Consider the following 15,350-nt stretch of genomic DNA (forward strand, 5'->3'; position numbering starts at 1 on the left):
TTTATTAATATATATTTGAAGGATTATTATTCTTGTTCTTTACTGAATATTGGAAGTTTATTTCCTAGTCCATGTTTACGGCCTTTTGAGGGTCTATCTTCAGGTTTATCTTTATGGCCTTTTGGAGGTCCACCTCCAGGTTTACCTTTATGACCTTTTGGAGGTCCATTCTTATGTGCAGGTTTAGGACACTTCTTGTGTTTTTCTATAAAAATATATTGTATATTATATGTATCCATTTACTTTTATGATATAAAATTTATAATTACAATATATTTCAAAAATACTTAGAAAACAATTTATTGTACTAAAATAACAAGATATTATTATTATATATTAAAAGATAATTAAGAAAAAATATATCATTTATTAAAATAATTATATTGGTACATATATTTGGAAAATTTAAATAATTTTTTTATTATATATCTTTTATTAGAGATTTTTTATTATATATATACATAATTAGAGAGATATATATGTTTAATCTGTTCATATTTTAAATTTTATTTTTGTTCTAACATATTAAACTACCTTCTTTGTCGGAAGAATCAAAACAGTTTGTTTTATTTTGTATTTTCTCTATGTCCATAGAGAAAACGCGGAAATTTATTTCGTTTAGATTTAATGTATTACAAATGACACGCTCATATCTATTCGTCAATATCATTAGTTCCGATTTAAATGCATGTATAACTTTCATTCCACTTGTAAATTGCAATTTTTTGGGATCTTGCGCAATGACCTCCTTAAAATCAATAAATCAATAATTATTATAAAATTTTATTTTATAATAATACAATTCATGTTAACACGATTATTAACATAAATATTACGTAATAATTTTTCAAATAATTTATCAAATGATATACAGGGACTAATTATATTTAAATATTTTACCGAGTTGTTGGAGTTAATTTCTTTAGAAGTGTCCGCACACATTATGGCTGTTTCCGGCATATTGCTATAAAATATTGCACGGTCTTTAGATGCAATTGGTCCTGTTTGACCTGACAATATACCCGCTACTTCCGTTATGTTATCAATTTTGCTTTCTTTTAATAAACATTCTAATTGTTGCGGTATTTTCATTTTATATATTTTGTCCCCCGATAAAGGAGCATAATATAATTCTAAAATATTTGCAATGTAGATAGTAACAATTGCCAAGATTATCGAAATATTATAGACTATCGATTATTATTTGCATAAATAAGTTTTTTTATTATTTCTGTGCTATATGTTATTAGTACAGAAAATAAATAAATAAATAGTAAGACTTCCATATACTACCTTGCTCAGATTTTGAAATTTTACAGTTCAGCAAAATATTATTGAATTCTAATTTTTTTTTATTTGGAAGTATTAAAAATTATTTATTTAACCACTTAACTAAAATTTGAATATCTCAGAAACTAAATGTTTTCATTTACATTTGTGGCGTTCACTGTGACTACATTTAGTAAGTGCTATATACCTGTCAAATTTCATCAAAATCGGAGCAGAGTAGGAAATATGGAAATCTAACCGTCCTATGATGTACAAGCCATAAAAATTATTAATTAAATTGTTTTTTTTACATTGGAACAATCTTTTTCTATAATACTAAAAATTTAATAATTAAAAAATCGATACTTGCTTTTATCAACAAGTGTTATGCCGAGAATACCATCCTCTAAAAAAAAAGTACAATTTTCTATATCAAAAATGGTATCAGTTGGTTTCATGAAATCAGATTCGATCCTACAGAATCTTGAAGTTTGCATGTCTAACACCACTAAACCATAGCCTTTTGTATCAGCCATTAATACCTGAGCCATAATTTAATTAATATAATATTTATATATTGACTCTATTGCAGAATATGATTAAATATCAACTAAATAATATTTGAACTGAATGAAAAATATGGAAAATATATATGACTATTGTGATTAAAACAGAATGCAATATTTATAAGAGTACTAACAATTGCATCATGTATATCTTTACAATGCGGAACAAAAACAGTAAGTGTCGTCAACAATCCAATGCCATTTCTATTCGTAGCGATACCACGTGGGATAATAACACGTTTAACCAGAGTATTAGTTAATAAATCAAAGACTAATAGTTGTGCCTCACAGACTTGATCATCTCCGATTTGGCCACAATCCAGAGCAAAAAGATGATTGTCTTTAATCTGATTTAAAAATAAAAATTTTGTTTTATATTGCCATCATACAGATTATTATATAAGGGCAACTAAATTAAGTAACAAAATATTATATGTATATGTTGCGCATATATACATATACGCATATTTGATAACATTAATGGTGTAAAATGCAATTGTTGTTTGAAGGTAAAAGATATTAGCACTTACATATACTCGATAAACGCTAGTAATGCCTTCGCACATATCGTTATCAATTTTGTTTGATGCCTGCTTTGTATCTTTATTGTCATTTTTATACCAAGACCACTCTGGATATGGACGCAGAAGTGGACCCCCTTCTCCCATTTGATCAGTTACTGTCATTATGCTAGCTGGTACACCCTTCTCTCTTACCGAAGTAACAAATACTCTACCATCTATGAGAAGTTTTGTAAACGCTACTTGTATGCTACATATGATTTATTTTACTATAAATGGATGTCACAATATTGTTCAAATGCAATCTGCATTCATTGTAATAAAATTTAGAACACATAATAATGTTAATTATTATATTGATATACTTTTGCATATAAAGGTATTCGTATTTTTATATAAAATTACTATTTAATCTTTTGAATAGTAATATATTAGCCTACCTGGTGCTTTATCTACGTCATATAAAATACATGAGCTTGCGTTATAATTGTCAGAAATTATTGTTTTCTGACTCTCTTGTAGACTGTCCCACTGATACTCAACATATTTCCATTCGTACATCGGTTTCAGGTCTACGGCAAAGCTCATAATTGTCACTAATAAGAATGATATGACAAATAAAAGATGCTTCATTTTTTATTACAATGGTTAAAGCACTATTATATACGTATAATAAAATACTACTATATACACATATATATATTAAAGTAATAATTCAAATGTACGAATTTCTATGTACTGAAATTTGCTCACTATCACCACTTAAGTATGTTTTACCGAACACTATGATGTGCAATGCGTTTGTGAGCACTTTAATGTTAGCGCGAAGAATAGCGACATGAGCGCCCGCGCTAGCGTGGCAAAGAGTGAAACGAATCAAACTCGTGCCGAACTCGAGAGAGTAAACAGCTCTGTACGAATTCGTAATACAAATAAATTAGTTTGAGTTTTGTTCAGTTTGTGATAAATTGACTAAAGGAGTTTTTATTAATCGTCAAGTTCCTAACATCAAATATAATGTAACTACCGGCACACACGTATCATACAAACGCAAATTCATCAATGACTGCTCGTACAATGCTAGCCAATATTTGTGATATTTTTAAACTATTGCATATAATAATGTTTTCCAAAAAAGTGTTATTTATACAATTGTAGTCTCGTTAAAAAGCATTCGATGCTATGTTTTTGATAATAACATTTGTAAATGCATTTAACGTGTAAGTTCTATGTTATCTTATCAGTAAAAACTTTTCTGTTTCTCTCTCTTTTAGGGACGAAAAGTAAAGTATCTACAATAAATATAAAAAATACTTACACACTTATTTTCTTGTACTAATTTGATAGAAAGAAGCGATAAAATATCTCATGTATCTGTACAATTATTATTACAAAAAAGTGTTTGTACAAATATTATTGCATACTTTTTTTATTCACTATATTTTTGATAAAAACCTGATTCATTTCCCGTTTTCCATTTTGTAAAATGTAAAATGTACTGCACAGTGATTGCACAGTGTTTAAATAAAGATATTGCTTTATATAAGCTTTATATAAATATTTTAATCGTCAAAGATATAATATCTCAAAAATATCTTATTTTATTAAATAACTTTTTAAATTTTTCTGTTTCTTATCTTTTTGTATTTCTTAAGTTCAAGTTGTTTGTTTTTGTTACATTGTTATTTCTATGTTAAAAATATTTTTCTATTTTAAAGCATATTTGACTCACATATTTGGTAGATAATTTTTTCTCTTTTTTCATGGAATACAAATTCAGCTATTTATAGTTTTTTCGCTCAACGGGAGTTGTAAACATGTTTTTACCAAGATCTGAAGTTATATTCGGTAGCTTTGGTTAAATAACGTCAATTTGCATGTAATTGTTATGTAAATATTATGCAATTATTATTTTTTTATTGCATTTATTAATGTGGTCTAATTGTGTCTAATTATCAATAGAACTTGTTGCATCGTCTAATATAGTAATTGACGAATCAGAAGTAGAGAATTCTTAATATGAGGCACTATTCGCGTATTCTCAATAAACTTAATATAATTTACATCTATCGAATTGCAATTTCAGGAATTTTTCTCTTTGTATTTGATATTAATAAGAACAATTAGAGTCACTTTCCAATTCCATTCAGAAAAGTACGAGCAGAAAAGAAGGTGAACAAGAGCAGAGAGATTTGCTGCGTGCTTAACGAGTCGTCGCTTGTCGAATAGATTGCGTTATATTGCCTGCCGTATCTGACATGTCTGCGTAAATAATTTTTGTGTCTATCCGCGTTCGTTTTGATTTATTCTATTGATTCTCTAGAATTTGAATTTCTCGAATAATTTAGTATTAAATATATAGCTATATTTTTAGTCTATTTAAGTTTCAATTTCAAAAACAATATAAATATGTAATGCAAACAAATGCCATAGAAATTATGCGTAAATATTTCAGATATATAACTACTGAAGTATGCAGAGATATGAATAAGTTAATGAACAAAAACAGTAAGATTATCGCAACTTTGAATGGAATTATTTTTCTAAATTGTTTATCTGCTTGTTATAAATGGTATGTATTCTTTTCGCTTTACCAATTCTCAGACTTGCAGAGAAGTTTAACACGTTTGTCTTCGTTAAAATATTCAACGTATTTGGCTCGCTTAAAATATTTTAACTATTAATTTAACATTAAATGTGATTATCTGCCCTCTATTCTATGATTATATGTAAAATGGTTTTCATAGAAGTTGAATGAAATAAACTTAAGCGATTACATTTAACTACATGAATTCGAAAACTAAATTTTTCAGTATTGATGCAATTATTATTATAAAAAATGTCATTTATAGTTTGTTGTATCTATAATTAGCATGTAAAAGTCAAAGTTAGTCGATAATTTTTAGTATATATATACTTGGGTTTAAATATTTGTGCAAATTATTGAATAGCTTTTATATTGTATTAATTTTTAATATACATATCCTGAATCCTATATTCTCGTATATTTTACAGATATTATTTCACTTTTAGTCTGATGTTATTTTGAGTTTAAATAAAATGGGATGATTGTAATAATTTTAGTAATATCAAGATAATTTTTAAATAATTTTAAAATACAAATAGATTTTTATCAAGTTTATCATTAGTTTATTTTTATATAATTTCTTTCAATAAATTTCTCTCTAAAAATATGTATCAACTGTACGTATCATACGTACAGAAACAACAGAGGCGTTTTAGAGAGAATATGTGCATCGACAACAAATAGACAAGGGTAGGAAAGTGATTGAGGGACATCTCATAGTCGTGAGCTGTCCGGCGATTGGTTTAACGGGATTTAGTTCCTGTAATGCCAAACTTAACGTCTGTTGTTGTGGTCGGCTTTGGTTAGACGCATTATCCGAGGGTCATTAGGGTTAACATAATAGGAGCAAACACGCTGTCATTTTGATTCGTCCGACACTTTAAAATTTCATAAAAGTGTCAAAATTTTCTTAATCGTACTAAAATTTCTTTTCTTTTTATATTTTAAAATAGCTACAGCAAAAAGTATAGCTATTTTATCTCAATAATAATTGACGATGTAATACAAGCAAAAATTTATTTTAATCATATTTAAATTTCTAAAAGATTAATTATGTCTTTCTGTATAGCTATAGCTTAAAATTTTTAGTAAACAGTGTGTCTATGTCTTGCATTATATAAGCTATAAGAACGAAATTCTTACAATATTAAACAACAATATCTAAAAAAACCGAAATTTTATCAAATTAACTTTGAAGAAATACAAAGTGAAAAAGTGATGTGCAAGTTTATTTAATTTTAAAAGAAGAATAATTCTTTTTATTCTTTTTCACATATATACATTTAAATAAATATTTTCTTAAAAGTATTTTAAAATATACGTAATCGCTGTTTGATAAAATATATTAATATTATTCATTCATATTATTCACGTTTATTATCACGTTTCTTTAAAAAATTAAGTACTTATTGACCAAGAAGTATGAATAGCTTATGATTACTAATTTATTAATTTATTAGCATATGCTCAATATCTTATGCATGCAGTGTTTTATTTGATTTTTGTACCTCTTGTACGAAAAACTCGTAACGAATCCGTATATACGATAGCTATATTTCTAGTTCGTGCCCATTTCGCCTTCTTTCGTATTCCATCCCATACGAAAGGGCTGCATTATAGATCGTGTGAAATCCAAGTGTCTGACCTCGATAGGCAGCGCTGGGTCCTGTTAGAGAGACGAGGAGAAGAGCGAGGGGAGAAGCGGCCTCGTGTGAGCGAAGGATCGAGCGTGGAAGAGAGAAAGAGGGGGAGAATCATCGTGCGAATTTTACGTTAACCCGATAGCTGGTTGGAATAGATTACATCGATCGGGAAATAAAATCTATCTGTAAGGATAACGCTTTTATAAACGGTCCAGATATTGTTAGTATGTTTTCACCTTTTATTCACGATAACTCTAATGTCTCTTTTCGCTGCATATGATTAAATAATATAAGTTAAAAAATTGTAGCTGTGTAGTTAATTTTTCAGAAGAGCAATAGCTCTTAAAGAGTTGCTACAAGATAAAAATTGAAGTCTAAATTATTATATATATAATATATAAAAGACTCTATAATTATTAGCACTAATAAATTATTGCAAGAAGTTGTTATAAAAAGCTATAATTTATTATAACTTAATTAGTTTAAAAAATTTAAATTTAAATCATATTTCAATAATATTTTTTAAATCATATTTTTAAAATTTTTATATTTCGTATTTGTTATTAGTATATCTCATTTAATATCAGAAACATACGGGAATTAGAAAAAGATGACATATATAAACAACCAATTTTCTTTTTTTATAAATAGCTTATTTTTCTATTAAATATAAAGAACATTTTCTCTTTTCACATAGATCTTATAATGATACTGTGAAATATACATATACACAAATACAAAGTGATTGTGCATTGTGAAATGATGAGTTTTGTATATCTCTAGTCACTTGCATTTTAATTAACAAATCCACTCTTTGTATTACACGAGACAATTACCACTGTTATGTGATTCTATCTGATTTTAATCACAAAATCACTTTATACTGTTCACTTCACTGTACAATCATTTTATACTTGGTACTTAATCGCGTTACAGCTTCATTGCTTTACTTATAGAATAGTAATGCGTCGAAAAATTTTTTTCATATTTGTATTTTCATCGCGGAATAGCACGAAACAATATTTATTTTACACTTTTAAACACTTATTTTTTTCTAATCTCGTTAAAATATACGGCAATTAAATTAACTTTTCTGTAAAATGTTGCTGAGAAAATTCGAGTTTATCGTACTTAGAGCTTTTATGCAGAATTTCAGTAGAAAAGAAGGGATTACAAATTTTACAGTATATAAAGTCATTTATAGAGATAAAAGAGCTGATATATAATTTTCTACCTTATTTTATTCAAAAACATATTTTGTAACAAAATTTGAAAGTATTTAAAAAAAAGAAAGATTTTTAGAAATTAAAGAACTTAATTTTCAATTTAGTCTTTTAAAACAATAATAATTATATATCATAATGTGGAGTTATAATATAAAACTTCCTTTTATCTCGTAACATTATAACAACGTTAATTTTGTGAACATTGGATTTAAGACAGTTTGATATAAGAGATTATGTCAAATTTTATCTTATCATAAACATATTAAATTATATAAAATTATATTATATATATTTACAATAATTATATTGTATATTGTTTTCATGTTAACATATATCATGCAATAGAAAACACAAGATTATGTTATTATTATTCTTATTGTATTTTCTATTATAAAAAAGCGAAATTAATTATAATTAGAGTTGGTATAAACTCGATAAATTTCCTAACTTTCTTACAATTTGCATTCACACTAGTTACACTAGACAACCCTCATGCTTTAGAGACTAATATTGGAAAACACGCTTATTCCACTCCTTCTAACCACTCGCAATTAGTCGAATTAATTACGCAGTACTGCTGTACGAATAAAGCGCGAGTTCGCGTTTCCCGTGTCGCAACCGTGAAAATTTGCCGGCACGGATGGCGGCATTAAAAAGTTTCTCGCTCCGATCGTGAACTTTCCGAAAGTAGCATACTCTTCCTCGCCGCGAATTACGACAGAACAGATGTAAGCTGATCGCGGGTAATTAAACACTCCAACAATTTTCCGTGCCCAAAAAATCTTCAACTTGTGCAACGCTACGAATTTCCTCTCGCTATATTGACAGCAACAACCAATATTTATATTTATAATAATTTTATTAAAGTGCACACTTTTTTCCAAATATATTTAAAAGAAAAGTACTTGTTATATATGAGATTAATATTTGATTTTTATTTTATAATATTTCGTTCTTTTAAGTAAGAATATCTATACAGTTTATGTCATTGTTAAAAATAAATTTTAAACTTTTAAATAAAACTTTTTAAATCAGTTTATATTACTTTTTTTTAGAAATAGAGACACACAATTGGAAACAGGTAAAAATCCTGGAATCATTATTACTTATCATTGCAGTGCGGAAACTTTTCTCGTAATACATTGCAATCAGCGGGTCACCACAGCGCGGCCGGACACGCGCGATATCCGACAATGAAATAAGTAGTCGTTATTACCAGAGTCTCTAAAGAAAAAAAAAGTGAATGAGGGTGAGAAAAAGTTTTAATCACGTCGTGATGACGAGTCGTAATTAACAGAAAAGGCAAAAAGAACAGTTAAGTATAAAAGAAATAAGAGGAAGAAGATCAGAGGAATAGATAGAGAACGACGAATCCGGTATGATGAATTTTGATTAAAATAAAAAACGGGGAAAAAAAATTCTCTTACGAAATGTTGGTTTTTAGCAATTTCCAATTGCACGTTTTTATTTCTAAAAAAAAAATTTCTTTATGGTCTACTGGAATTTACATTTTGTTATTTGTAAAGTTAATTATTAACTGTAAAATTTAGATTTAAACGAGACATGTATGAAATATTTAATAGTTAATAATTTGACATTTTCCTTAATAGTATAAATATAATAATCTAAATGTGTTTTTTATACCAAAAAATATTATTAATATTAATTTTTTCTAGAATAAAAAAAAAACACATTTAGATTATTATATTTATATTATTAAAAAAATAGAAAAAAATAGAATTTTATAGAAAAGAATATGAATAAAAGTGTGTTCGTTTTTTAAACTAAGGAAGCTTATGTTTCTGGTAAAAATCACATTATCATATGTCACAGGACATAAATTAGCCTCAAGACTTTGCAAGATTAATACTTTCAATTCTTTACGATAAGCGTTTCTATTACTCGAATGTTGCAAATAGTTACGTCCAATGATCGATATTTATCTATAACACAAATTAAAAGCATGTGCAATAAAAATTCTGTAGATCTCAATTCCGCTCTTACAGACGGTAACGATAACGATTACGATAATGATAATGTATGCCAACATAAATTCTAAAATACTTTTGCCTTTATATAACGACGACTGGAAATGACTCCTTAAAGAAAAATCTTGAATAAGATATCTGCTATCTCGCGATCTCTTAAAGTCTGATTTATCATTCAAGGAAGAAACATAGTAACTAAAGAAGATTTCACGTCTTTCTGGTTTTTGATCGGCGTCAAGCAAAGCTGCGGATCAAAAAATTAAGAACCGCGTGATGCACATAGTAAAATACGTTATATATTATATTGTTCTATTTGTAAATCTTCTTTCATTAATTGTATAGTACTTAGCATATGCTGAACGTTTTTAATTAATATTTTAATAATTATTGCGAAAATCGCAAAATGATAGAGGACTTTTATGTTCAATTTAACCTGCTCTATCTGCCCTAGAGAGGTGGGGTGGTAATTACCGGACATCCTGTATATATATATATATATATATATATATATATACAAGCAATGACTAAGTTTTAAATTATAAGCAGATGAAGTTTTAGAAATGTTTATGATTTATATTTTATGTTAAAAAATTTTTGAAATAAGTTCTGATATAAAACAATATACTTTTAAAGTAAAAGAAAAAATAAATATTTGTAATCGGTCTTAAAATTAAATTGTATGATTAATTAGAAAATGTGACTCACATGTGTAATTTACATAATGTAATTTCTAACATAAACATTTATTTTATTAAATAAATAAGTAAATGGGTCATTTATGTTTTCTTCATATTTATATGTAAATATTATCTAGTGTTATTTATTTCTTTTAAACAATGTATATATAAAAGTACGGAAATATATTATAGATAATCCGTATTTGGTTCAACTTTATTACGAAATAAACTTAAAAATATTTTTAATTTTCAAATAAGATAAATTTTTCACTTTTCTTCGTTGCGATAAAATTTATCGAGTATTGCAGTTTAGAAACCACTGGGTTAAGCATATTTTGTTATCTGGACCGTCACCATATCGTCGATGTAGAGAGGTAGAGTTTCTACTTGTAAATTGTATGTCGCGCAATTCGGCGATAGTGGAAACTCAACGACAACGAGAGCCTGGTAAATTTAGTTGCGATTGTGGAAAACGAGAGTTGTAGGACAAAGGAACTTCATGTTTGTTGGGTGTAATTAACTGTTCCTAAAATGTAGAGACTATTTAGCGCATTTGTTATTAACAGATAAGTAAATTCTAAATCTTATTTCTTCATTATCGACTTTTATATAAAATCATATTTCATATATATTGATTTATTAAGTAAAATTATATTCATTTTTCCGGGTCAAATATTTTTATAAAGTTTACTTTTAGATTAATGAAAATTTCAAGGTAAATTACAAAGTTAATGAACTTTTTTTATTGATTGTTACATAATATAAATAATTATTGCACGATTGGTAGTATTACATGATAATTATATATTCTTCATCTTTACTTTTTGTTTCCTTTTCGTTTGTTAACATATATATAATATGTATAATATTTGAAAAAAATCATCATCTTTCTCAATCTATTCTTTTTCTCAAGTGTACCGCGAATACGGAATATTTCACATGTTTGTACATGGTAATGCATTCAACCTATTCTAAACGCAAACAGTCCTTATCTCGCCGCCGCCAGTCGTGAATTAAGTATCAGAATAAAGTGCACTCGGATACAAAATTAATTGCTAAAGTTTCTGCGCCGCTTTACAAGCAGATTTTTTTGTACTTCAAATATACGGAGTTTCGCTGTTCGTGTTCCTGACAAATTACTTGATAAATGTAAAATCAATGTTTTCTCTGGAAAAAATTTCTCGAATGGCCTAACTATTGAATTATTTAATGTCGAAACTTCAAGAATTCACGTACGTAGATTAACAAAAATTTAATTATCATTAAGTATATTAATCAAAAATGTAATTATCATTAAATTATCATTAAGTATAATTTTTTCTATTTTTAAAGATATTGTTAATAACATTATATTAAGAGTTAATGTGTTTGTGGTTTAAAAATAAATAAAGAGAGAGAGAGAGAGAAAAAGAGAAAAAATTGACCTTAAATCGGTTGACAAACTCGTCATCAACAGAAACAGCGATAATCGCTCAGGAGATTCAGTCCGTAGAAAACAGCGACCACCGAGTACAAGTTAGCAAGATGCATTTAACTTTTTACATCCGGCAGTAAAACTTGCGAGCACTATGATAATTTTATGCAAACGGCCACCAACGATTCGCGCAACGAGCTATCTGCAACGAAACGCCAGAACTCTCTCAAATTATCGTAACGCGCGTCGTTGTAATGGTGATAGTTTATGAAGGTTACATTGCGTGGATAGTTTGCCCAATCGCGCGTAAAAATACCTTCCGCCGCTCGGATCTTTTTTTTTTATACTAAAATTTTGTTGTCGTTTTTAATTGCAAAAATATGTGTCGCGTTACGTCACAATTCGTTCTCATTAATATCTTTCGTAATTACATTCATTCCATGGATTTTATCCTTTCTAGAACACAAATAAAGAAATAATGGTTATTTTTTTGAAAAATCATATTTGTATTTCACTCAAATACTTCTCTGTTAGATAGAGAAGAAAAATCTTAAACAATAACTTTTAGTAATTTTATAATTAAATAAAATTTAAGTCATATTTAATTAAATTTTAATAACTTTTAATATTTTAAACTTTTTCACAAATTGCAAATAATTCTTTTGGAACTTTTCTTCTTTATCTGGTAAACTATGTATTATCTAATAAACTAAATGTGAATAAAATTAAAGCTAAGAAATCTGTTTTTACAAATGTAAGTAATATAATAATAATTAACTTTTAATCAGTTCAGAGAAAAAAGAAATAAGAATAAAATAAAGATAAAAATAAAATAATATCATATAAGATAGAGGTGTATAATATTAATATACAGGATGTTTCAGACTATCCTTTTTAGCCCTTTTATTTCGAAAAGGAATTGTACTTGGAAAGGAAGTTAGAAAAAACATATTTACCATAAAAGCCTATCTAAAGTTTCTGATGACGATACTTTCACTTTTGAAAAACCCCGGTATTTCTGGTAGCTTCCCAAACTTGAAAGTACCACCATCAAAAACTTCAGATAGTCTTTTATGGTAAACATAGTTTTTATAATTTTCTAATACCATCTCACTTCAACATTTCTAAATGGCAAAATTTATAAGCGTTTTTGTACATTTTTCATAACAATAAACTTTCATAATAAAGATTGTTTTTCAAGCAAAAGATGTTTTTTTTTAAAAGCTTTATCCAATAATACTGATGTTGCCTCATTATCATTAAAATTTTTTGAGTTATTTAAGATAGTCTTTAATGATAAATATATTTTTTCTCAACTTCCTAGCACATTATTTTTTTTCAAAATAAAAAGGGTAGACAGAAACACTTTGTATATTATAATATTATTAACAAATATATTTTTTATTATAATATCATTATATGAAATTTTCTCAAATATTAGAAAACATCTGCAACTAATGATCTGCAACTGAAACTTTTCTAATGACTTTAAAATCTGTAATGCTAATATAACCGATCAGAGAAAAACCCTGTCTTTAAATATACCTCGGAATCGATTATCGTAAGACAAGAATAAAAAAATAAGAAAAATTTTTATGACAGTAAAATTTGCAGTATACTCTTTTATGCGTGCAATGAGTATACTTTTCTGTTTATCCTCGTTACTCAACTTTTGCGAGTATTACTGCAGTTTGCATGAAGTTTGTGCCGCAGTTCCTGTATATAAAACATGGAGTGCTCTACGCTCTTTTTTCCTTGTAATCTGTCAATTTTAGAAGCAAGTTTTACTTCTATATTGCTTAAAATTTGCTGGTATAATTTTACTCGTCATAGCTGTACGTTATTTTTAATTATCCTTAAGCTACCTTCTACTTATAATATATTTTCGTGTAATTAAAAACGCCAACTTTTTGTATGTATTACGTATTGAAAAATTGAATACAAATATCCATTATTGTTAAATAACTTAATTTGATAACTTAAATATTTAAATTAATTTTGGATTTTTTTTAATCACTCGATAATGTGTCCAGTAATATTACATTTTGGCAAATTATTGATCATTTAAACCAATTTTAATGTATATCTCATTAAAAGTTTGCAATAATTTGGTTAGTTTTAAATCTTGATGTTATCTTTTGCAACAATAGTAATGATTGCCATAGTGTATGTTCCTAAAAGACGTTTAAAGTCGACTTAAAAATATCATTAGACATTCTTTAGACATTTTTAAGATGTCTTTTGACGTTTTTGTGCTCTTTAGGAATCGCTAAAATTATTATATTTTTTAATTTTTTTATTTAGTCAATTTTTAATATATAAAATAATAATGATATGTATAATGTCATGGTTATCTCTGCAGTACATATAAATGTTATCTTCGTTGTATACAATACAATATGTATGTACATATTATCGTTTGAATTAGTTAGAGACAGTGAAATTTTTGTATAAGAAAGATGAGAATGAAATTTAGCCATTTACTTTCGTTATGTCTCTACTTGCGAGCATCTCGGCGTAATCAGTGCCGCGGAGCCGGATGACGTAATCTCTCGAAGACGATGCATTCTGAAACGACTGCAGCTTGCATTCAACCTGCTCTTCATGAAATTACGAGAGAAAATGCCGAGCGAGATGAAAAATGCGCGGTTAAAAAGATCTGCGAGCACTTTGCAGAAGCAATTCTCGACAGAATATCTTGTAGAGGAATAAAACTGCGTTTGTTGAATCCTCATATAATCCTCTGATTACGACATAGTAATTTTATTAAAGCTATTCAAATCTGTTAAAAATTATAGAACTAGAATTTACAACATTATATGCAATATGCAATGCCAATCATACTGTTCATCTGTTGAACATGTGTATGTGTGTATATATATATATTATGTTGTATTGTATATAATATTTTTTATAATTAGCAAATGTTATTTTTTAATATATTTTCCATAATTAAATAAAAGACTTTGATATCAAAATCTTTTCATATTTTATTAATTAATATTAAATAATAGTTAAAAAATATTAAATATTAAAGTATTTTAGCAAATTAACTCTACCTGATGTAAGTAAATAACAAAATCTTTGTATTTTAATCGTATTTAATTTATTTAATTTTAATCGTATTTTACTTTATTTAAGACAATTATAGTCAATATTAAAATTACGCAGTGTATTAAGATCTTCCAGATATTTTTATTGAGATTGTAAAATAGATATTGGAAATTTATTATTTATATTTAGCCTCTGTGATTAATAGCACATGAGTAATTTGATAATTTTATTAGGTTGTTGCAAGTAAAATGGCCGTTTTTGATTTTTTAATTGAAATGTTTATAATGCAAATTTAATACATATATTCTTAATCAAAATAGTTTTTATCCACTTCAATACACTTCTTTCAACGCAATATAAATCTTTCAATACTTCTCCGATAGAAAAGAACAAGAGACAGTGCAT

General features: G+C 27.0%; 2 protein-coding genes across 2 annotated transcripts in view; both read right to left on the reverse strand.

The window, feature by feature from the left end:
- Positions 1–15,350, reverse strand: part of LOC140674384 (junctional adhesion molecule-like) — a 131,916-nt gene that overhangs the window by 95,688 nt on the left and 20,878 nt on the right. The gene's annotated exons all lie outside the window — the stretch shown is intronic.
- Positions 27–3,306, reverse strand: LOC140676270 (major royal jelly protein 1-like). Its single transcript, XM_072911164.1, has 7 exons — positions 2,797–3,306; positions 2,366–2,574; positions 1,970–2,182; positions 1,640–1,811; positions 901–1,133; positions 535–748; positions 27–205 (listed from the first exon to the last, which is right to left on the reverse strand). The coding sequence occupies exons 1-7, from the start codon at positions 2,987–2,989 to the stop codon at positions 27–29; spliced, it is 1,413 nt and encodes a 470-aa protein (XP_072767265.1). The 5' UTR covers positions 2,990–3,306.

Source organism: Anoplolepis gracilipes, chromosome 2, assembly GCF_047496725.1.
Source record: "Anoplolepis gracilipes chromosome 2, ASM4749672v1, whole genome shotgun sequence".
Classification (NCBI taxonomy): domain Eukaryota; kingdom Metazoa; phylum Arthropoda; class Insecta; order Hymenoptera; family Formicidae; genus Anoplolepis; species Anoplolepis gracilipes.